The sequence below is a fragment of the Notamacropus eugenii genome, chromosome 6 (assembly GCF_028372415.1).
Source record: "Notamacropus eugenii isolate mMacEug1 chromosome 6, mMacEug1.pri_v2, whole genome shotgun sequence".
NCBI classification, from domain to species: domain Eukaryota; kingdom Metazoa; phylum Chordata; class Mammalia; order Diprotodontia; family Macropodidae; genus Notamacropus; species Notamacropus eugenii.
In genome coordinates, this window is record NC_092877.1 from 291,699,106 (window position 1) to 291,724,371 (window position 25,266).

A 25,266-nucleotide genomic window follows, 5' to 3' on the forward strand; every position below is an offset into this window, starting at 1 on the left:
GTGTGGTTTGTCTACTGCCGTCATTCTTCTGCGTCCGAATCAGAGAACACCGTTTAAGCCGCCTGTTGATGTGAACGGTTCTGCCTTGCCCACAAGGGCAGTGCATCCACCACTTTATGAATCTACTCATTATATAAAGAAAAAATGTCTTGAAATTTAAAATCTCAAGAAACAAGTGCAACAGAGGAAAAAATTTTAAAAATATAAACACTTCAGTCTAATATATTCTAGATTAGTAACTTCTGAATCTAGGTGTCTGTGTTTTCATAAAGTACATTTCTTAGTGAAAAATGTCTGCTACGTGGAAGAGCATCAAACACAACTGGATGGGCTTTAACTTAACTTGAAATAGCCTTAATTATATTAACCTTACCTTAAACTCCACATTAGCTTTTTCCTAGAGGAATTTTTCTTGAGAGTGGTAATCTGGGAGTGATTAACTTGCTACAAAACTTCACAAGCAACTCTCTGTTTCCAGATACATGAAGAGTAGTTTGCCCCATGAGAAAACAAAAACCTCTTCAAGCTTTAATGAAATGAAAACTGTTAATACCTGGCCTTTATTCCCTACTGGAGAAAAATGTAGCATTCACTAGGATTCTGGTAAAGTTTTGCTTAAATGAACTTGCATCATTCTAAATCTTGCATTGCTATAAAGAGTTTCAAACCTCCCATAAAATACTATTAGAAATGAATTAGGAAGTAATTTTCCATTATAAGTGAAGTCTACAGCCTTTAAAATGCCATTGTTCATATTAAAAAAAAAAAAAACTGATTGGCTCCAGAGTTGGGGCACTTGTTTTCTGATCCTACCTCTGATATTTACTACCTGTGTGACTTAGATAAATCATCCTAGGCCTCAGTTTTCTTATTTGTAAAATGATTTAGACTAGATGCCTTCTGAGGCCCCTTTTACTTAAGCTCTAAACCTTCAAAATACTTGTGGGTAGTTATTCAACAGCTTTTTTAAAAAATGTACCCTATATACAAGGTACTGTGTGTAGCCAACCTATGGTGAAGGTAAACAAATAATTCATGGTTCTTGTCTTCAGAGAAGATAGATATAGTCTAACCAAGCATATCTGCCCAAGGGCTCTCAAGGAAATATCAGTAGGCAACCTATTATGATAAAGTATTAGTTCCCTATCATCATGATTCCATCCCGAAGACCATCATGTTGAATGACTAGTTAATTGATTCAGGTGAATGAGTGACTTAGATAGGAACTGTACAGTCAGGATGAGAAACAGTGCAAATCAGAAAAACTAGCAAGGATTAATGAGGAAATAAGTAGTGGAAGCCAAAAGAAATGAGCACTGGGAGCAAGAGATGAAAGCTGGATAACAGAGACTTTATCACTGTGATCTGTTTATTTAACCCCATTGGGCTTTTTTTGTAAGACCTTGAATGTATTCTGAATTAATAATAAAACAGTGATCCTAAGCTCTCCCCATTTTGTTATAGCTTTTATTCTGTTTAACACAAGCCCACTGCATCCTATTTTATAGCAATAAATATTCAGTTAAAATTCTATTCACACGTACCACTTCCTCCACCAAAAGGTATGTGTTACCAACACAATGGTTTATCACAATGGTTGCTCCTTTCTTGGAGGCAAGATGGTGGCAACATGGAGAAAGAGGCAGGTCTACGATCTAGGCTTACACACTTCCTACCTCGGTGACCCCCAGCCAAGTAACTGAACCTCTGTCTCAGCTTCCTCAGCTGTAAGACTGGGATCATAACAGCACTTCCTGTGAAGTGTTGTTGTGAGGATCTTGTGATACAATACTTGTAAAACAAAAAAAGTGCTTAGCACAGTGCCTGGCAGAGAAGAGATACTATATAAAATGCTTAATCCCTTTCCCCCTTCACTCCCTTCTCCCAAAACAAGACATGTATGACCACTATTCATTAGCTATGAGTCCTCTATTATGAGTACAAAAGAGCAAGGGAAAGTAGAAGCGGCACTTTGTCTTGTTGCTTCAAGGACTATTCTAATCTGCAGTCAACTTTCCATTCTCAGACTTGCTAAAAGCCAAGAGTCAAATTTTATCTAGCATGACTCATGGAGATGTGTCACAAGGGAACTGGAACTATTACAACCATCACAGGTTTCCTAGGCCTATACTTGAAGGATTTACTAAGTGGATCATTTTTGACCCTCAGTGACCAGATAGAAACTCCAATTCAAGAAGCTGCTTTCATGTCATGTTGTTTTTAGGGCTTCGATATCGAATTTACTTTTTCCTCTATTGTACAGAGATGTGACTCTGTTAATAAGTGACATATTCCATTCTCAAAGCAGCTCCTTTGACTACAGGAAATCACTACAAACTCTGGTACTTTCTGCATGTGACAGCATGTAAATCTAACATAAGGTATTGTAAAAACCACTTTAAAGATAGAGACAAAAGAAGAGGGGAAATGTTTCTGAGAAAACGTCTTTCTTAGTTAATGCCAAAGGATATCTTTAAGATCAGAATTCTTAATATGCAAAACACACACACGAATACACATAAATATATATGCAGTTAGGTGATTCAGTGACTCAAGCACTGGAATTGGAGTAAGACCTGAGTTCAAATCCTGCCTCAGAGATTAGCTGGGTGACCCTGATCAAATCATGTAACTGCTCTCAGACCTGTAAAATGGCAATACTGATGTGACGTTACATCACAGGGATGTTGAGAGGATCAAATAAAAACATGTAAAGTGCTTTGCAAACTTTAAAGGATAATGTAACTGCTAGTTATCATTATTGTACATTTATAATACAGATAACTCATATCTTCATAGTGTCCCAAGGTTTATAAGCACTGTGAGAACAAGTATTATCCCTGCATTACAGAAAATGGAAGAAAAGGCTTCAGACACGGGAAATGATTTGCTGATGGTCACTCAAGTGAGCAAGCGTCTCAGTTTGTGATTTCATTGTCTCTTGTACTACTTTAAAGACTAGTTTTATGAACTAGGCCTCTCTAAATTGGAGAAGGCCTGCTGCTCATCTGACCAATAAGCCATCTGTGTCTTGCACTCAAAGCCTTCCACATCCCGTCACCTCACAGATCCAGACTTGTCTTCACTCACACAGTGACCAGCCTAATTCAAGGTAGTGAGAATAGGGACTTATGTGAGAGCTACAATTTCATTGGTTTATAGAGCACTCAGTGAGAAAACTAACTTACACAAATATAGGTCATCATCTTCTGTGGAATTTATAGCCATGTACCAAGAGTGTGGGTGACTTGCTCAGTACCAAACAGCCAAGCATGGATCAGATGCAGGACTTGAACTCAGGCCTTCCTGGCTTGGAGGACAGCCCTCTAACCACAGTGTGCTGCCCCTCTAGATGGTCCATCTATTATTTTATTAATGTATTCATTAGGTGAAGGAGAAATGTCTCAGAATTTAAAATTTCAAGAAATAAGCATAATAAAAAATGAAGAGAAAAATATAGAAGTATGTGTGTGTGTTGTGAGCATAAAATGAGATAATACTGGGAAAGAACTCGGCAAACCTCACAGCGCTTCTTGTTGTTGCCGCTGTCACTGCTGAGGTCACCCCCAGAGGAAGCGTAAGTCACCCACAGCATACAACCTGGAGAGCAGAAGGCACCACCAGGCTCATTTAGGAATAGAGAAGGAGGGGGCTCGTCATGGAGGAAACGGAACAGAGCAGACTGAAAACCTGAATAGGCACTAGGATGCGTGAACTGCCAACAGGCCGCGAGGAGGCTACCTGTACACAGAGTGCCAACTTTGTGGGAGCTTGACGGACAGACAGGGACAAGAATCACACAGAATTCAAGTGCTGGGCGGCGATTTACACAGAGCAGGAAGTTATTAAATGAATGAAATTAATTATCCTAAAAATGGTGGAAGTATAGAAAACTGCTTTCTTTTCTGGGCACTGAAATCTCTAGGAGTTTTAATTATGGTTTTGTGGTTATCTCGTTTTTCTGTCCTGTCAAGACTGCTCCTAATCCCTTTTGGGTTTTTCTTGGCAAAGTCAGTAGAGTAGTTTGTCATTTCCTTCTCTAGCTCCTTTTCAGATGAGGAAACTGAGGCAAACAAGGTTAAGTGACCTGCCCAGGGTCACACAGCTACTAAGTGTCTAAGGCTGGATTTGAACTCAAGAAGAGGAATTTTCCAGATCCAGCACTCAGCTACTACACTACCTATTATGATTACTTACTCAGTATAGGAATTTCACCTTTTACCTCAAATATGTGTCCAGTATGAAGAAAAAATAAATCAGGTCCTTACTCTTACTTTGAATGTCTAGTTTAAATAAACCGAACATTAATACAGTAAACTGCACTACCAGAGGTATAAGAGCTTCAAATACATACTTAATAATTTTCTTATTTTTAGCAAACAAATGGAGAATATTTTCACTATTAGAAACTAAAATATAAGGGCACACTCTAAGGCAGAGGGCAGTTTACCAGTGGAATGCCTTAAGCAAGAAACGTTGTAATAATTAGGTTACTAACCTTGCTTCAACATGACCGTAAGGTTGCTAGGCAACAAACACAGTAGTACTACTGAAGAAGGCATCTGTGCATTAACAAATGCATTAACCATAATATTTTTTCCAGAAAAAAAATTTCTTGCTCATTAATGACAAAAACCAATGCAAATATAATCTTTGCGTAATTCCATCCTGTGCTTTTATCACAAAAAGGGAAATATTTGCTTCTCTGTAAACAATTCTGATTTAATGGTTTGCTCTTATTGGCAAAAGTTTTGATTAAGTTATTTCAAAACATCTTCATTTACTAAATAGGAAAAATAGTTGCATATGTAATCTAGACATAAAAAAATTACTGAAATAATTTTTAATTCTTGACAAAATGTCATTTCCTAGTAAAATAATAAATATGTATTTTCTATAAAACAATTTAACTCGATAAATTATAGTTTAAAAATTGTCTTAAAATACTGAATAATATCCTTTTATAAAATTTATAACTTACAGTTGCAACATTGGATTTATTAAACTTATTTACATTTGTGTTATCTGGTTACTTTAAAAACTGTCTTTCCAGGAATCATGGTGGATTTGTGCTAATCCATTAAGAAAGAACACTTTATTGGCCAGTTACCTTTCTGATCAAGAGCACACATTTGCAAATTAGACAGTCAATGCTAGGGGTACAGATTGTGACCATGAATAAAAGGAAGTTCACTGATCCACATTAAGATTAAATTGAACTGGCCTCATTACCATCACTTTCTATGGATAGAACAAACTCATCGAAGACTTGAAAATTCAAATGCTATATGTTATAACTAATCTGGTGACACACGTGTGGGTGCATCTATATAATAAAATCATCTTGTTAACAGAAGAATGTTCCCTGTGTAATTTTCTTATGTAGAATTATTTTTGTTATTAACTTATAAATGAATTAATGTTGAGAGTTAAGAATTAAACAAAAAAAACCCACAGACTAATAAAGAAACAAATATTTCCCTTTATTTGATTATCTTACAACTACTTATGTGACACTCAGAAAGAATAATTTACAGATGCATGGAAAGGAATTGTTTAATTAGACTGAGTAGTAAAATATATTTGCATATCTCAGGTGGGAAAAGTCACTTCAACCCCAAGTGAATTTAGCAGGGACTGTAACAGTATATTTTAAACGAATTAGCATTAGTTAAAATCAGAATTTTTATGATAATAAGAGATGTTCATCTTACTCCTTTGCCAGCTGCACACTGGTAGGTTTTGCTCCTATCGGTATCCCATATTTGCGTAAAGTGTTCATCAAAGTCTCCCTCATATCGCTGTTGTAGGAGTCAAAATCAAACACATTTCTTACCACGTTGGCAAGTCCTTCAGTGGGAAATTTCTGTATTAAGAAAAAAAAACATTTCTCAGTTAAACTGTAGCATGCAATAAAACTCAAAAATGGTAGCAACTAACAGTATATTCAAAAATAACGTGCAGGAGAAAAACTCAATCTAATTAAGCAAAAGTTTAGAAACAGAAATAAAAATCATATAATTTTAGATAGGTACTATTTTATCATATTTGATATTCACTTAGGTAATCAGAATACTACTTTCACAAAAAAGACTTGTTTCTAATTTTGGAGTTAGCAGCTCCATCACACAAAATAAGCTATTTCTCTTATCCAAATGCTCAATGATTTGGAAATCAATACTTCCTGAAACTTTCTAGCTTTAAAGTTTCAGGAAAAGTAGCGTAAAAGTATGGTAGAATATTTAAGTAGAAGCGTTCCACACCAAGAAAATTACTTTGCACTAGATGTGGAGTAATGCAAAAAGATTACACAAGACAGATCCAGCTCTCATATATTTCATGAGAAGTGCTGAAGAAGATTACATTACTATCATATATAACACAAATAAGAGAACAAAGGAAAAAGAATACCGAAGGGTGGAAGAAACAAAGGAAAGGAATGGGGCAAGCTGAGGCAGAAATACAGAGGAGTTAGAAAAGAGGAAACCATGAACTGAGAAGAGAGAGGATAATCTCTGGAGGTGATGGAAAATGGCAACTTTTTAGCTGTTTATCTATTTACTGTATAAATGAAGATAAGCATTTCTTTAGCTGACTTTAAAACACCCAGAAGTTTTTGAAACATTTTAATAAAAAAATAAAGAATAATGAAACTATCTTGTTCCATTATATTCTCCCAGTCAGGAATATCAAAATCCAAGGGTCTTCATTTTTATATCTTAATCACAATTTTTACAAATGGGAAAGAGGAAGTACAATACTAAATGAAACTTGAGGGGACTGAGTGTGAGTGGTCAGATCAGCAGAAGAGAAAAGAAAGTCATTTCATGGAAACCAAAAAAGGAAGGACCATCAAAAAAGGAGGCAGTCCACAATGGCAAGAGTGCGTAACTGAAAAAACCTGCTGGACTTTGCAGTGATGAGGGAGGTCACTGATGATCTTGGAAAGAGAAGAATCAGTAGGGCATGGACGTGAGAAGCCAGTGTTGGAAGCGATTTAATGCAGCCTCCCCCTGGGGTGGGGAGGAAGTAAGGAAGGGCTGTGGAGGAGGATGAGGAGACACAAGGCAAGATGAGCACAGAGAGCTCTTTACAAACTTTAGCGGCAAAAAGCAGCAGAGATGGAGGATGAAAGAACTGGGTAAATTTCACTTTGTTGAGCCTCACACCTTCTCATGAGAAGAAGCATCCATCATCCAGATGTTTGCATAAGATTGTGAGATTTTTCTGCAAATGTCTCCAATCTCACTGCCGGGCCCCATGGAGTCATATCATTTGTCTGTTCAAAAGTCTGCAATGGCTCATGACTGACTTGTGGGGGAAGTTCAAAACCCTCTGCCTGATGTTCCAGGCCTTAGCTCCCTGCCCTCCCTCCACAACAGACCCTGAGCTCATTCGTTATCATGTCTTCTTCATGTTGTTATTTAGGGCTGTAATGTCCTTTCTTTCCCCAGAATTCCTATTATTGAAAATCCAACCCAAATGTCACCTCCTCCATGAAACCTTCTAGGATCTCTCGGATCAGAAACTATCCTTCCCTTCAGAATGCAAAAGTAACATTTTGTTTAGCAACTGCCTAAAGCATTTATCATGTTATTTAGTGCCATTTTTGTGTCTCTCCTCATAACCACAATGTCTTACATCAACTCTGTACACACCCCACTGCCCCCAATCCCCAGCAGTGTTCTAGCCCTGAGTTTTGCATGAAGGAAGTTCTTAGTAAATTCTTGTTGATTGTTGAATATTTATTGTTCGTAATTCAAATATATGCTTGCTTTTTCTTCCTTCTTTTTCCTATCTCTAAGACTGCTCTCTATCCATAACAAAATTCCCCAGAATCCCAAGGAAATGCTTAAAAAATAATGCCCTTTGATCTGAGGCCTTGTCACAGTTTTCTGAAACTGAAATAAATGGCATACATTAGTGCTCCAAGGTACTTTATTCTAGTGTTCCTGTCTCGATATACATCCTTAAACAAGAACTTGAAAGAATCAGAAGGAAAACTGATGCAAATTTTGCACTATGAAATAGGACTGAAAATTTTCAAATGTCTGCAAAGATTTATGCTGTTACCTGTAAATGTTTGACGATGTTGACAACTTCTCTGGTGGAATATGGATAGTTAATGATTCCCTGATCTGCCAGGTGCCTCAGTTCTCCAAAAGCAGCAACAAGCTTCTGAAGGATTGGCTCTGGAACATTTGGTCCATATTGTCTGAGCATTTCAAGTTCAGATTGTGGCTGAGGATTATCAACCGCATGGCAGCTAAAAATGTCACCTGGGGAGGAAGGCAAACCCATGATATGCAACTAGTCCACTTTGATGATAAGAAAAAAAGGTAATGACCCAATCAACACCCAGAGTAAAGGGGAAATAAATATTATTGTTTCCCTTTGTTTGTTTCATGTATGTAAAATGGAAAAACTATCTTTCTATCAACCTATCAATCAACTGATCTATTTTTTACTTTATCAAAGATCATACTGATTTCTGTTTCAATAGCCAGAGTTCCTTCTGGTTAGGATTTAGAGCATCAACAGTACAAACTTTAAAGGGACTCCATGAAGGCTTATGTAATTACTTAGGGTTACAACATTATCCTTCCCTATTTGGGCTTGCTCTCTCATTTATTTTCTATTTTATGCATTTTGGCATTTTATTACTGCTGTACTTTATAACTATGGCTATCTAAAAGGTTTGTATCCTGTCTCCCTAATTAGACTCATTTTAAAGGTAAGCATCTTGTCTTTTTCTTTATCTTTCACAGCACTAAGTCTAAGACTTGGGCCCAGTCTAAAGGAGCTTTATCACCACAGCTTTACCACCACAGAACAATATCTCATATAAAATAGGATGAAGATATGATGAGTTCTCAATACTTATTAGTTGAAGAGCTCTGGGCCTCAACCAGGAATAAAGATTATGTTCTAGAGTAAACTCAGGAGTCCCAGATACCTTGAGAGCAAGGCTAAATCAGTCAGAGAGAACTACTGGCTTCATAGTATTTCCCTATGAGACTTAGAAATTGGTATAATATGGCACCTTTTAAGATAATAGTGGCATTCAAACAAGTTTAGCTGAGAAGATCAGGCAAAAAAGTCATTCACCTTACTGCATATTATTTCTTATTGGGCCCTTACCAGCTATATTACTTAGTCTCTATTCCCCAGGAAGGTAAAGCAATTTACCTAATGTGCCAAAAAAATCGTTGCCCAGGAAAGGAAATCCAGGTCTGTTGGCCAGAACAATCATTCTAAAATCAGGGTGAATCACTACAATATTTTCTCTTCCATTCACATTAGCAGCACCTAGGGGAAAAAGCATTTTAAAATCTTTCTAAATGTATTATTTATTGATGGCTAGCAATCTTCCTTGGAACAAAGAGTTGTATCTTCTTAAAAGATAACAAGAACCGACACGCTATTTAATTGCCAAACACTCCAAGAGATTCTGTGCTAGTTATAAACTGGTTTCAGAAAATGAAGGACCATAAAACCTTGAGCAATAATTACCAACATGACACAAAGTGAATGACTTTGGATTGTACACACTAAACTAATATTGTCGCCTGCTTTTTATTTAAAGGCAATGAAAATGATTTTGAGAAAGACACCTAATCCACGACACTCCAATATTTGGTTTATAAAATCAATTCCTGGCTTAAAGTAAAATATTCCTAAAAAGGTACATTTTGTGATTTGACTCAAATTATAGAGCAGTGAACTTTAATTTCATTTATAGTGTCAGTTATATAAAATCAATGGAATTCCATTTTCATACTGTTGATTGTTACATGAATTTGGACATACAGATTAAGTTTTCCGTTCTGGCATATGACTAGATATACAGCTCGAAACAGAATTAGATACAGTAAAAACAGCTTTATAGTCTAGGGCAGGGGTGGGTAACCTTAAAAAGAGGATTTGTTCTGGAAAACTTGGACTCAGTCAAAAAACCACACCTGAGGACCTAGAAGGCCACACATGGCCTCAAGGTCGCAGGTTCCCTATCCCTGGTCTGATATTAGTTTCCTCCCTGAACCCTGCAGTGACCAAGGAGTACAGCAGTAACTGTACTTCTTAAAGTAAGTGTCTTGATTTGATGAGGTTGTGGGACTACTATATATAATGAAAAAAGATCACATTTCAGTTTTGGAGTGATATAGCTGAGGGTTCAGTCAAGTTCCAGACTTTTTCTGGTGGTGAGTGAGAACTGATGGTCACTGCGACTTGAGAAACATGCCTCTAGACCATGGGTTTTGCCTCAGTGCTCTCAAGTATTCTAGTGCAGTGGGGCATGAGGAAAATTTTGAGATTTCAAAGAAATCTTGATCAGTGTTGATATTTTAAATGTGTAACTCTTCTGTCACCTCTAGGCCTTACCCAATAATGCATCAGAAATAGGTGTAAAAGCAAGAAATTCCACCAAATTTTCAGAAAATCCCACAACTTCCAAAATTTTTAGAACATCTACTCTAGGTACAGAATATGTAATCAGAAGGGCCGGGACTTCTATTATTGACATTTTCTTTTGACATTTCTTTTACACTAGTTGTTGTGGTCCAGAAAGCATTTTTAAAGGCAACATTGAGGGAAGCTGATGAAGACCCTGAATCAAAAACTTATTTGCTATTGAAAGTATTTTGACATTGAAATGCAAACAAAGATTAATCTTAAAGATTGTTATTTTCTTGTGCTCAGAAATGCTGGCACACATCACTTTCCTCAGGTTGAAATGCTACTCTGCTTTATTTAGATGTCCTTTTCAACCACTAAAGATTAATAAATTACTTATAAATTGTCTCCTATTTGCTGTATGCACTGCTTTTGACTATCTGTTTTCAAAAAAAAAAAAATAAGATGTGAACATTTGAGCCTTTTCAGGAAGCAAAACTAGAATAAACTAACATATAAGAGCCATGAAATTTATCAATCCTGTCCTACGTGACCCTGAATTTTTCCAGGGATTAAACAGGGCTAATAAAACTGTTAAAGAGCAATGAATACTGTCAAATTAGGGAATGAAAAAATTATATGCAGGATATTTTTCTATAAAAATCCTAACAGTCATTAAAGTCAATGACACATAATAGGGGAGGACACAGCAGCATGACCAAGCCAAAAGAATCAATAATTCCTTTCAAATCAAAGCAATTTTCACATGGCATTAGAGAGTCATTTCATTTGTCTGTGCTATGCTCAAGCTAATGTTAAAACACTTTAATTTTCAACAACACAGTAACAGAAGGATACTGGTGGACACCTAAAATTAAAAATCTGCTACAGGCAATATATGAAGGAAATAATCCACACAGATAATGAAAGATGGCTTTAGAACGTTCTTTAGTTCTTTAAGGCTTACAAAGCACTTTCCCTAAGGAAGGGACAAGTCCTACTAATTTTACAAATGTAGAAACTGAGGCTCATTAAACAATTTTGCTCATGGACACTGAGCAAATAAACAGAAAAGGTAGGATTTGAACTAACAAGTAAAAAAGGCAGGAGAAAAGGTCTCCTGCTTTGAAATATAATACTCCAACTAAAACTGATAGGAATTCCCCTCTTTTAACATGGGGGTAAATTTGTAAAGATGATCCCTAGTTACAGATGCAAAACTGGCATGTAACCTTGGGAGAACTGTTAATACAGACATGCTATGAACTGCCGTTGTGTAATTCTCCCACCTGAAATTAAAGATATTACATGCTTCTTAAGCACACTGACACTAAGATTTTGTTTGCTTAGCTTTCTTTCCTTTTAAAATGCTATTTATATTTTTAAATATTTCTTTAAAATTTGACAACCTTTTGATATCCTTTAAAAAATCAGCTTTATCTCCAAATATTTCTCTCAAACCCAGCACGCAATCCTTTGTAATACAGCTTTCTTGCCTTTTATTATGCCCCCTGTATGTTGTGAACTGATAATTTAAAATACCCAAGTCACATAAACAAAAAGGAAACCTTGACAGTTCTTTGAAAAATGATCCTATCCATTTACCTTCATCAAAGATAAAGAAAACTCTTTTTCTAATACTCACTTGAAACAATTCTTCGTCCATCCGCTAGAATCATTTCTCCATTTTCTACAAGAGTTTTCAAAATACAGGTAACATTTGTTGGGGCTTTGTCTGCTTCGTCTACAACCAAAATATATCCCATCTTGACTGCTTTCACCTGAAAGACAGAAACATTATCACAAATCAAAGGATCAAATCAAATACCACTGCAACTGAACAAATGATTATTACAGAATTACAATAACTCATTTTGTGCCAGTGCTTTGTCCAATGTCATACAGAAATTATGCTGAAAAGAGGAAAGCAAAAGTGATGAACCTCTACTAAAAGACTGAGAAGCTACAACCCACAAGAGCAATGCTTTTCTCCTTTAAGATCCACAGAAATCCTGGGTTTTTTTCCTCCTAATACTAAGGATGCCTAGCAAAATTTCAAGCTCCACAGGACAGTCTATTACTACCAACCCAAACTCAATAAGTAAATTACATGAACTTTAATAAAAAATGAAAATGCCCAGCTCAGTTTCCAGACACTTTTTTGATATCCAATTACATTAAAGTAGTAAAATTACAATTATTTCCAAGTTTCAATTGCAACAGTTAGTATGAGTAAGGAACACTGCATATGTCAGTCTTCTTTGATGTGTTGGTGAGTTTGGCTGAAACCTCCCCTCCCTGCCAACACTTTTCCTTTCTTTTTAAAAATAAGAAATGGCTCTCTGGGAAGGGACAGAGAAAGGAGACTTTGGAAAACTGAGGCAATGTAAAAAAATTGTCTGTTTCTAGGATTAGGGCAGGGGAATCAAGAGCAGTGGAATAGACACAATAGGGCTAAGTCTGACTTCACTCCTGGAACAAAAGCTGAAGACACTTGGCCTTCTTCAGGTGCTCCATAAAAGAGTAAAATGAAGAAGGGGCAGCATGAGTTGGCTGACAACAAAATTTTCCCCACTTCACTTAGTTTCCTCTACTAATTAGATTCTAAAAACAGCTGATGTTACCAAGATCATTTGATAAGAAGGGATACGAAAAATACATCAGAGTATGATTGGCTGAACTGACCTTACGTGACTTTACAGTGTACTTGTAGAGTGGTAATTATACTGGGGAGAAAGCAGTAACAACATACAATCTTCCCAGAACCAGTTTATCACTTTAACATTAAAGATACTTCTATTAAGGTGTATTCACACGATTAAACAAAAACAAGCGAACGATTGACAAACAGGGAAGGTGGACTTGAATGTTCATGATGTACTCCACGACTGCACATCACAGACTTTATTCTTCTGTAATGGCCTGGCAGAAACAGCAAGAGGATGTGAGGGAAGTGGAATCTGACTCCAAAAGATCCCAGTCTTATCAGTCAGCTGGATCTGCTTCAGAGAGGATTCTGAGAGGCTTTATACCTTCAAGAACGCTCCTAGAGCTCACTCTTTCACATAAGACAACTCCCAGGTCATTCTTGGCTTCCCCAAACCTTCTAGAACTGGGTAAAAATGGAGCTAAACTTCTAGAGGCAATGTGGTAGATGAAGAAGCTGGATCACAGACAGGCAAATGGTGGCACAATGGATAGACTGCTGGACTTGGAGTCAGGAAGACCAGGGTTCAACTTCTATTTCAGATACTAATTAGTTCTACGTTTACACACAAGGAGGAAAGGAAGAGAAGAAGCACTTTTACAGCACCTACCCTGTGCTAAGAGGCGTTGCATATATTATCTTATGTGATCATCACAATTGCCCTGGCAGGGGGTGCTATATTGAAGCAAACAGAGGTGATTTCTCCAGGGTCAGAAAGCTAGTGTCTGAGGCCAGATTTGAATTCAGATCTTCTTGATTCCGGGTCCAGCATTCTACCCACCATGCCACCAGCTGCCTCTCAATGATCCAGTTTCTTCATCTCTCTTGTAAGACTCCTGTTAAGGCACAAATGGGGTTCCTCATGCAAAGTCTATTTATTTCTTCTCACCAGAAGCATGGCTTAAGCTTTAATGCGCCAGGCCCAAAGACTAAGTAAGGTTTAGTAGGACTAAACTTTAGAGTTAGAGAGCTGTGATCTGGTAGAAAGAGTAGTGGATTTAGAGCTCAGAAGACCTGGGTTCCAGCAGCAGACTTGTCATTTACTTAACTGCACAACCTTTGGCAATTCACTTAGCATTTCTCAATCTCAGTTTTCTCATATATAAGACAGAGATAAAACTTTCATTCCTTACCTCCAGGGTTTTTTATGAAAATCAAATTAGATAATGAATGACAAGTTCTTCATAACTGTCAGCAATTATCATCATTACCACTTAAATTACATTTGAAATAGGGGCAAGACAGAGCCTGGACCTATTATTTCACTGGCATAAGGAACTCCTGGGTGAGAAAACTGCCTCTACCAATAGAGGCCCAGTCCATCTCTGCACCTTGTAGCCCTGCAGGCTCTCAGAGTGGTTAGGTGACTTGCCTGGTGCCATATAGCCAATAATCTGAATATGATGCCAACTCTTATACAGGATACCACAGGTGCCAAGCTCAAATGCAAAGGGACAGGAAGGTGGGGGCCTTGGTGGGCCAATACTGACTTGTGAAAACACAAATTAACATGATCTATGTTGTATTGTGTTTGTTAAACATTTCCCAGTGACATTCTAATCTGGATCTGGGCTGGCTGGGAGTTTGATATTTCCACTTGCTGATTGGTTAGAGTTTAACACTTCTGCATGATACTATCCATGATACCATGTTGCTTTTTTTTTTTTTAATTTTTATTGTATCACTGGGAGAAAATTCACCAGTTAACATTCACCAGTCTCTAAGGTCAATAAAATCCCTCACACTGGAGAGAGGAAAAACTGAAGAGATACAAATTATTTTTCCAGGTTTAACATTTACCTATCTGCTCTCAAAATTAACATAATAATAAAGAATTTCCAGTTTTAAAATGGAGGCTGCATCCTTACCAAAGGTTAAATGGCAATTATCATTCTGAAAACAATTTTTAAAAATATTCACTTGTGACTGAAATACTGACCAGTGGAGAGTCTTCATACACAATATGACCATCTTTTACGGAAGGCTGAAGAGTAAGGGTCTGTACAGTCGTATCTCTGAAATTAAACCAAACACATTTTATAATAACAACTGAAATAAAATGCTTTTTTATATCAAATAAAACAGAAAAAAGATAACACTTGTTGCTTCCTGGTAATCTTGAGCAGTAAATAGCAAATTTTGTTTCTTGATAGTAAAGCAAGAAAAATAAATATTCTATTTTTTAAGAGCTGACAATACTGTTTGAGAGGATCAGAAGTGATAAAGTGACCTGGTTTAGGGGTTTACAGGTGTAATAAGGTTCAATAGTTCACTCACATAGAGACCTTTGATATTGTTAATTATACCCTTGAGAATCTCAGAGACAGGCTATCATCTTAGGAAGTGTTCTAGCTTCTTACCCCAGAACATCCTCTGCCCTTATGGCTTCCTTCTTCCATTGGTGAGTTCTTTCTGGGATGTCTATATTTTTTTCTTAATTTAGCTTTTTAAACTCTGTGATTCAGAAGGTTTTGTTTTGTTTTGTTTTTTAGCAGTTTTCAATTTATTTATTTATAATATAATTTATTTTTAGTTTTCAACTTTAACTTTCATAAGTTTTAAATGTTTTCCCCCTCCATCTCCCCTTCCTCCCCAAGACGGCATGAAATCTGATATGGGCTCTACATATACATTCCTATTAAATACCTTTTCACATTAGTCATGTTGCATAGAAGAATTATAATGAATGGGAGAAACCGTGAGAAAGAAAAAAAAATAGAACAAAATAAAACCAAGAAGAAAATAGTATGCTTTGCTCTGCATTTGGATTCCCTAGTTCTTTCTGGGGATGTGGATGGCATTTTCCATCCTGAGTCCTTTGGAAATGTTTTAGGTCCTGGCATTGTTGAGAAGGGCTAAGTCTATCAAAGTCAGTAATCACACGCTGGCTATTACTGTGTACAGTGTTGTCCTGGTTCTGTTTCCTTTACACAGCATCAGTTCATTTAAGTCTTTCCAGGTTTTTCCGAAGTCTGTCTGTTCACCATTTCTTACAGCACAACAGTATTCCATTACATTCATCTACCACAACTTGTTCAGTCATTCCCCAGCTGACAGGCATTCCCTCGATTTCCAGTTCTTGGCCACCACAGAAAGAGCTGCTATAAATATTTTTGTACATGTGGTCCTTTTCCCATTTTAATGATCTTTTTGGGATATAGCCCTATAGGTGGTATTGTTACATCAAAGAGTATGCACACTCTTATAGCCCTTTGTGCATAGTTCCAAATTGCTCTCCAGAATGGTTGGATCAGCTCACAACTCAAACCAACAATGAATTAGTGTTCCAACTCTCCCACATCTTCTCCAACATTTATCCTTTTCTTCTTTTATTACGTTAGCCAATCTGATAGGTGTGATGTGGTACCTCAGAGTTGTTCTTATTTACATATTTCAAATCAATAGTGGTTTGAAGGATTCTTTCATATGAGTATAGATAGTTTTAATTTCTTCTCCTGAAAACTGCCTGTTCACATCCTTTGACTATTTATCAATTGGGGAATAACTTGTATTCTTGTAAATTTGACTCAATTCTCTATATATTTTAGAAATGAGATCTTTACCAGAAACATTAGTTTTAAAAAATTCTTTCCCAGTTTGTTGCTTCCCTCCTAATCTTGGTTGCATTGGCTTTGTTTGTGCAAAAACTTTTCAATTTAACATAATCAAAATTAACTATTTTGCATTTCATAATGTTCTTTATCTCTTGTTTGGTCATAAATTCCTCTTTTCTCCATAAATCCTACAGATAAACTATTCCTTGCTACCATAATTTGTTTATAGTATCAGCCTTTATATCTAAATCATTAGTACAGGTCATCTTGAGCAGACCATTGTAATAGAATCCTCACTGGTCTTCCAAACTTGAGTCTACCTCCTATAAAATCTACCATCCACACAGATGTCTTAAGAGCAATCTTCCCAAAGAATAGTTTAAATCATGTTACTTCTCCACTCAAATGGCCACTCATTGGGTTTCTGCTTCATATTAAATAAAGTATAAACTACTGACCTTGGCCTTCAAAAGCCTTATAAAATTGAACTCCAGCCTTATTTCACATTACTCTCCTTCATACAGTCTGTGTTCCATGCTACTTACCTCTTGCATACTTTTCCCTGTTCTTGTCATGCCTTCATCCACTTCTTGGGGTTTCTCATAGCACTTCTCAATTATGAATGGACCTTTTCACATAACATCATCTGTTGATGTCCAACATCAAGGTCAAGATCACATGCTAATTCCTTTATGAAGTGGTCATTAACACCTTCAAGGGTTTCTCCCTGCCTCAAACTTCTCATAGCACTCTGCCTAGACTTCTTTAGAGCTATATTGTTCTCCCCTATATGATAGTTATTTGTGTACCTGTCTTCCTTGCTTAATCTATATAAGCTCCTTGACATTAGTGCCTATGTTAGAGCCATCTTTGTAGGCCAAGCATCTAGAACAGTGCCTTGTACATTCTAGGTGCTTGACATATGATTGTCAAACTTAAATAAAAAATTTCACACAAAAATAGAAAACATGGCTTAACCATCAGTGAATTCCACAGGAAGTTATGAAGGGGTACCCTGTATATAAACATTTTTTTCATGTATGTGTGTTTTCTTATTAAATTTTTTCTCAATTGTATGCAAATTTTTTAAAACTTTTTTTAATATTTGTTTTATTTTTTATTAATTTGTTTTCAGTTTTCAACAATCACTTCCAGAAATCTTAGATTTTCTCCCCTTCCTCCCCCTTTCTTCCCCTTTCCCTCCCTGAGATGGAATGCAATGTTATGAGTTCTACACACACATTCTTACTAAATACATTTTCACCTTAGTCATGATGCATGGAAGAATTAAAATGAATGGGAAAAACCATGAGAAAAACCAAAACAAAACAAACCAAAACACAAGAGAAAATAGTTCTGCTTCATTCTGTAATCCAATTCCATAGTTCTTTCTCTGGATGTGGATGGCATTTTGCTTCAAGAATCCATTGGGAATCATTTAGGTCCAAAAAAACACCACTTAAAAAAAATTTTTGAGTTCCAAATTTTCTCCCTCCCTCTCCTATCTTCAGAAGGCAAGCAATTACATATATATGTATATATATTTACATACACATATATATGTGAAATCATACAAAACATATTTTAATATTAACCATGCTGCAAAAGAAAACAGACTAGGAAAAAAAGTAAGCAAGAAAAAAAGTGTGCCTCAATTTGCATTCATACTCTCTCAGGTCTCTCTCTGGAGGATAGCATTTTTCATCACAATTTCTTCTAAATTGTTTTGGATCACTGTACTTTCAAGTCCTTCACAGTTGATCATAGTACAATATTGCCATTTCTTTGTATGATATTCTCCTGGTTCTGCTTACTTCAATCTGCATCAGTTCATATAACTTTGCCAAGTTTTTTCTGAAAGTGCCATGTTCATCATTTCTTATAGAAAAATTATTTTTTATAAAATTATAACTTTATATAATATAAAATTACTTATATAAAATTATAATTATCACAGCTACAAAACACAATTTGTTCAGCTACTCCCTAATTGATGTTGGCCTATACCTAGTTTCTTCCAAACTATTTTCCAGTTTTCTCAGCAATTTTTATCAAATATTAAATACTTGCCCCCAAAACTCAGATCTTTGGGTTTATCAAACTTTAAATTACTATGATCATTTACTACTATGTATTGTAAACTTTAATACATTCCACTGCTTTACCACTCTGTTAGCCAATACCACACTGTTTTGATGATTATTGCTTTGCAATACAGTTTTGAGATCTGGTGTTGCTGTATCAGCTTCCTTCACATAATTTTCACTGATTCCCTTGATATTCTTGATGTTTTTGTTCTTCCAGGTGAATTTTATTATTTTTCTAGATCAATAAAATAATTTTTTGGTACTTGATTGGTATGGCATTGAATAGATTCAAACACAACTGTCATTTTTTTATTATATTGACTCAGCACACCCATGAACAACTGATATTTCTCCAGTTGTTTAGATCTGACTTTATTTGTATGAAAAATGTTTTTTAATTATGTTCACATAGTCCCCAGGTGCATCTCAGCAGGCAGACTCTCAAGTATTTTATACTGTTCCCAGTTATTTTAAATGAAATTTCCCTCTCTGTACGACTTTGTTGGTAACACACAGGAATGTTGATGATTTATGTGGGTTTATATCTTGCAACTTTGCTGAAGTTGTTCGTTATTTTAACTAGTTTTTTAGTTTATTCTCTAAGTATACCATCATATTGTCTGCAAAGAAGAGATAGCTTTGTTTCTTCATTAACTGTTCTAATTTCTTCAATTTTTTTCTTTCTTATTGCTATAGAACATTTCTAGAACAATACAGAATAACAGTGGTGATAATGAGCATTCTTGCTTCACCCCTCATCTGACTGGGAAGGATTATAGTTTATCTTCTTGCTGATGGTTTTTAGCTACATATTGTTTATCATTTTAAGGAAACCTCCATTTATTCCTGGGCTTTCTACTGTTTTTAATGGGAGTAAGTGTTGTATTTCTTCAAAACTTTTTTCTGTATCTATTGAGATAACTATATGATTTTTTTGTTGTTGTTATTGCTATGTTCAATTGTGCTGATTATTTTCCTTACTGAATCAACTCTGCATTCCTGGTATAAATTCCATCCGGTCATAATGTATGATCTTTGTGATATATCGTTGTAACACCCTTACTAGTAGTTTATAAACATTTTGCATCAATACTCATTAGGAAAATCGGTCTATAGTTTTCTTTCTCTGTTTTTGACCTTCTTGGTTTAGGAATAGCACCATATTTGTGTTGTAAAAAGAATTTGGCAGGATTCCTCCTTTGCCTACTTTTCCAAATAGTTTATATAGCATTGGAACTGTTATTTAAATGTTGAATCTATCAGGTCCTGAGCAATTTTCCTTAGGGTTCTCATTTATGGTTTAATTTCTTTCTCTAAGATAAGGTGAAGTATTCTATTCAGGGGAGCTAGGTGGCACAGTGGATAGACTGTCAGCCTTGAGTTCAAAACTGACCTTAGACACTAGCTGTGTGACCCTGGGCAAGTCATTTAACCCAGTTTGCTTGAGTTTTGTCATTTTTAAAATGAGCTGGAGAATGAAATAGCAAACTACTCCAGCATTTTTGCCAGGAAATCTCCAAACAGGGTCATAAAGAGTTGGAGACAACTGAAGCAACTGAACAACAAAAAATTTCTTTTCTATTAACTGGGATAATTAATATTTTTGTAAGTATTTATCTCTAACAATTACTTCATTGGTGGCGGATTCACCCTTTTCATTTTTGGTATTGGTAATTTAGTTTTCTTTTCTTTTTTTTTAATTTTTCATTTTTAACACAGTTCATATCACATAAAACAATTCCAACTTTTGGTCTGGTGATACTTCTTTTAAAGCATTTACAATATAGACCACAAACGAATTTTTTTTTTTAACATTAACCAACTGAGACGCAAATAACAATTATGTACACTAACTTCTCAAGCCCTTGACCTAATTGTCTCCACAGTATTACTAACAATTAAAAAACCCTAACTTATTGTTGTCGGTCTAAAGTCCTAAGCCTAATAGCTTAATTTTAGACTTAACCTCGGATGTTCCCCTACCAACAATCTATAACTTAATAGATCTGGTATTAAGCTTACAAACCTTTTGACTATAGGAAATTGTCACTAAGATAATTGCAGGGAAACAATATCTCCCCAACTTCATGTCAATTCCAGGCAGGAGTAGATTGTCAACTTGCATTCAGTCAGGCTTAAAGCCTGCCAAGTGTCAGTGGGGAAATTGAGTCAGCAGAATCCTACATTAGCCCAGGCTGAACAGCTGCTCTCCCACCCTTCCCATGAGATCACCATTTTCAGTTCATACCAGCATCTCACAGGCTTACTGGCATCATGGATTGGAGGCTCAGACCCTTTCATGCTATCCATACCTGGGGTTAGACTCAGAAGAACAGTCAGTTAATAGTGCCATAGCATCTTAAAATAGCAAGTTCCAATAACCAGGTTTCAGATATGGCTATAACTTCACATTGGCTAAGGAACATCTTTTGAGGCAAGTCTTAAGTGGTTTACATGCCTTTCCATACATATTCTAGTTCCTGATTAAATAACAATCATAAAATCAAATTTACCATTAAAAACTTAACTTTTCCTTCAATGTCCAATTTTATCCGAGGTTACCTGCCTCTAAGAAACTTAGACTAAAATTCCTTTCCCCAAACTAAAGCTATCTCTGATTAAGTCTCAGTAATTAATTCAGTCAATTGTTTTAATACTAATTGCTTTTACATCACTTTGTAACATGTCCAATTTTTCTCCCCATCTTTCCCCTCCCTCCACCCTCTAATCCCTTGCATTCTGATTATCCCTTCCCTCAATATACCCCCTCTTATATCACATCCCACCCTTCCCTTATCCCCATCTTCTCTCTTTTCTTGTAGGGCAAGATAAATTTCTATACCCCATTACTTGTGTTTCTTATTTCCCGGTTATATACATTAATAATTCTCAACATTCATTTCTAATACTTTGAATTTCAACTTCTCTACCTACCTCCCTCCCTCCCTCCCTATCCCCACTGAGAAGGCAAGCAATTCAATAGACTAAATATGTGTCATTTTGCAAAAGACTTCCACAATAATCATGTTGTGTAATACTAACTATATTGTCCTCTATCCTACTTTATCCCCCCTTATTTTTTTATTCCCTCATTTGACCTTGTCCCTTCCCAAAAGTGTTTATTTCTCCCTACTCCTTTCTCCCATTTGCCCTCCCTTCCATCATTCTCCTCACCCCATTTGTTGCCTACTCCCTTACTTTCTTGTAGTGTAAGACAGATTTTCATACCAAATTTAGTGAGCATGTTATTCCCTCCTTAAGCCATATGTGGAGAGCAGCTTCACTTTTCCCCTCTCCCCTTCTCCCTTTTTTGCTCCACTGAACAAGATTTTTCGTATCTCTTTTATGAGTTATAGCCTGCCCCATTCCATTTCTCCCTTTCTCCTCCCAGTATTTTCCTTCCTCCCTCCTTAATTTTTATTTTATTTTATTTTTGTGGATATCATCTCTTCTGATTCAACACAGCCCATACTCTGTGTGTGTGTGTGTGTGTGTGTGTGTGTGTGTATGTACAATTCCTCTCCCTATCCAAATACTGAGAAAAGTCTCAAGAGTTATAAATATTTTCTTTCCATGTAGGAATGTAAACAGTTCAGCTTTAGAAAGTCTTTTATGATTTCTCTTTCCTGTTTTACCTTTTCATGCTTCTCTTGATTCTTACGTTTGAAAGTCAAATTTTCTCTTCAGTTCTGGTCTTTTCATCATGCATGCTTGAAAGTTCTCTGTATCACTGTATAACCATTTATTCCCTTAAAGTATTATACTCAGTTTTGCTGGGTAGGTGATTCTTGGTTTTAATCCCAGTTCCTTTGACTTCTGGAATATCCTATTCCAAGACCTTCAATCCCTTAATGTTGAAGCTGCCAGATCCTGTGTTATCCTGATTGTATTTCCACAATACTTGAATTGTTTATTTCGAGCTGCTTCCAGTATTTTCTCCTTGACATGGGAACTCTGAAATTTGGCCACAATATTCCTAGGAGTTTCTCTTTTTGGGTCTCTTTCAGGAGGTGATCAGTGGATACTTTCAATATTTATTTTGCCCTCTGGTTCTAGAACATCAGGACAGTTTTCCTTGAAAATTTCATGGAAGATAATGTCTAGGCTCTTTTTTTTTTTTTTTTTTTTGGTCATGGCTTTCAGGAAGTCCCATAATTTTTAAATTGTCTCTCCTGGATCTATTTTCCAGGTCAGTTGTTTTTCCAATGAGATGTTTCACATTTTCTTCTATTTTCTCAAACTTTTGGTTTTGTTTTGTAACTGCTTGGTTTATCTCATAGTCATTCATTTCCCTGAACTCATTCTCTCTTTCAAAGAACTACTTTGTTCAGTAAGCTTTTGAACCTTCTCCTCCATTTGGCTAATTCTGCTTTTTAAAGCCTCCTTCTCCTCACTGGCCTTTTGGACCTCTTTTTCCAACTGAGTTAGCCTCTTTTTAAAGGTGTTATTTTCCTTAGCATTTTTTTTTTTTTTTACTTCTCTGTTAGCAAGGTGCTAACTTGCTTTTCAAGCTCTTCTATTGCCTGAGCCCAGTTTAAGTTCCCTTTGAAGGCCTTACAGGCAGGGGCCTTGACTTCCTTTGACAGTATACTTTGTTCTTCCTCATCAGAAAGGATGAGAGGAGACACCTGTTCACCAAGAAAGTAACCTATTTTTTTCCCCTTTTTGGGGCATTTTCCCAGCCAGTTACTTGACTTCTGAATCCTTTGTCAAGAGGATGGTTCTATTGTCCCTCCTCTCCCCAGTGTCATGTTCAAGGCTGAGATTCTACTCAGCTGCTCAATTTCCCAGGGCTTTGGGTGGGGGCAGGGCCATCACTCAGGGCTGAGATTTAGATCAGCTGCTCCTTACCATCAGAGGCTTTAAGTTGAGATGCTTGGAAAATGGACCCAGATTGCTTCCTGGACACTGTAGCTGCCTGCAGTCTGCTGCCTCAGCTTCTACTGTTGCCTGGGGCTATTGCCAGAGGATAGCCTTCCTCTCTTGCCCAGCTGTGAAAGCCCTCCCACCCTGACCTTTGGAGCTTTCTTTGTCGCTTGTGGGTTGAGGGATCTGGGACCTTCCCTGCTGGGAATTGTGCCCTTGAGGTCTGTTCAGGTCCTGTTCCTCCCAGTGCCACGTGGCCAGGGCTGGGCTCCACTCTGCTCAGCATCCTGTGAGCCTTTTCCTGTCAGCCTTCCAGGTTACCTTTGACTGGAAACGTCTTTCACTCTGTTGTTCTGTGGCTTCTGCTGTTTTAGAATTTGTTGAGAGTCATTTTTTACAGGTATTTTGTGGGCTGTGGGGGGAAGCACTAGAGTATATGCATCTTTCTACTCCGTTATCTTCACCCAGCCTCTCAGTTTTCTTTTTAAAAATCAAATTAACCAATGGTTTATTTATTAATGCAATGGTTTTCTTTCAAATTTATTCATCTTTTCTTTAATTTTCTGGAATTCCAATTTGGTAGTTAATTGGGAAATTCTACTTTGTTCTTTTTCTACTTCTTTTAGCTGCATGCCTAATTCACTGATTTGCTCTGTCTCTATTTTAATGATGTAAACACTTAGAGACACAATGTTTACCCTAAGTTCTGCTTTGGATTCATGCCATACATTTTGTTATTTTGTCTCCTTGTCATTCTCTTTAATGAAATTACTGATTGCTTCCATGATTTGTTTGTTGACCCACTTATTCTTTAGGATTATCTAATTTCCAATAAATTTTAAAAGTTTCCACAATCTTTTATAGAACATAATTTTCTTCAGAGGTCTATCATATCTAACTTCTCTAAAATTCTATTTTTCTTCTTAACTTCTTTCTTATTCATTTTATGGTTAGATTTATCTATTTCTGAGAGGGGAAAATTGAGGTTCCTCACTAATACAGTTTTACTGTCTATTTCCTCCTATAATTCATTTAACTTTTCCTTTAAGAATCTGCATGTCATGCCATCTGATGCATATATGTTTAACATCACTAGTACTTCACTGTCTAAGGTTGGTTGGTTGTTGTCCTTTGTTCTCAAAGAGCATCAAAATGACATCACCATGACAAAGTGAAGTTTCAATGTGTACAACTGTGGCTGATCAGACCAATAAGAGTTTGGAATGCTCTACCACAGATTGGGTACAGATAGTCCATGTGAACATTTGGGGTAGATACTCCAAATTTGCGCATCCTATGTTTACTTTGTGCTGTCTCAATTCTTCTTTCCTCAAAGAGCACAGCACCCTTTCTGATGTGGACATGCCATGCTGAGCAGTCCTGTGCCAGTGCCTCCCATGTTGCACAGTCAAATCCAAAGTTCTTGAGAGAGACCTTGAGAGTATCCTTCTATCGCTTCTTTTGACCACCATGAGATCACCTGCCCCATTTGAGTTCCCTATGAAATAGTCTCTTTTGCAAAAGTACATTTTGCATCTGAATAATGGGGCCAGTCCATCGGAGTTGCACTCTGAAGCATAATTTGGCAACTCAGTTCAAGCAAGGACGTCATTATGCAAGATGATCTTCAGAATCTTCCTAAGGCAGTTCAAATGGA

The 25,266-nt window shown here is 36.5% G+C and overlaps 1 protein-coding gene across 2 annotated transcripts in view; it reads right to left on the minus strand.

Moving 5' to 3' along the window:
• Nucleotides 1-25,266, minus strand: part of VWA8 (von Willebrand factor A domain containing 8) — a 442,786-nt gene that overhangs the window by 180,340 nt on the left and 237,180 nt on the right. For both annotated transcript variants that reach the window (XM_072617119.1, XM_072617120.1), the window contains 5 exons: nucleotides 15,042-15,117; nucleotides 12,041-12,176; nucleotides 9,190-9,309; nucleotides 8,074-8,279; nucleotides 5,715-5,866 (listed from right to left, as the gene is read on the minus strand). In XM_072617119.1, the coding sequence (XP_072473220.1) occupies nucleotides 5,715-5,866; nucleotides 8,074-8,279; nucleotides 9,190-9,309; nucleotides 12,041-12,176; nucleotides 15,042-15,117 (690 nt within the window). The remainder of the gene's footprint in view (nucleotides 1-5,714; nucleotides 5,867-8,073; nucleotides 8,280-9,189; nucleotides 9,310-12,040; nucleotides 12,177-15,041; nucleotides 15,118-25,266) is intronic.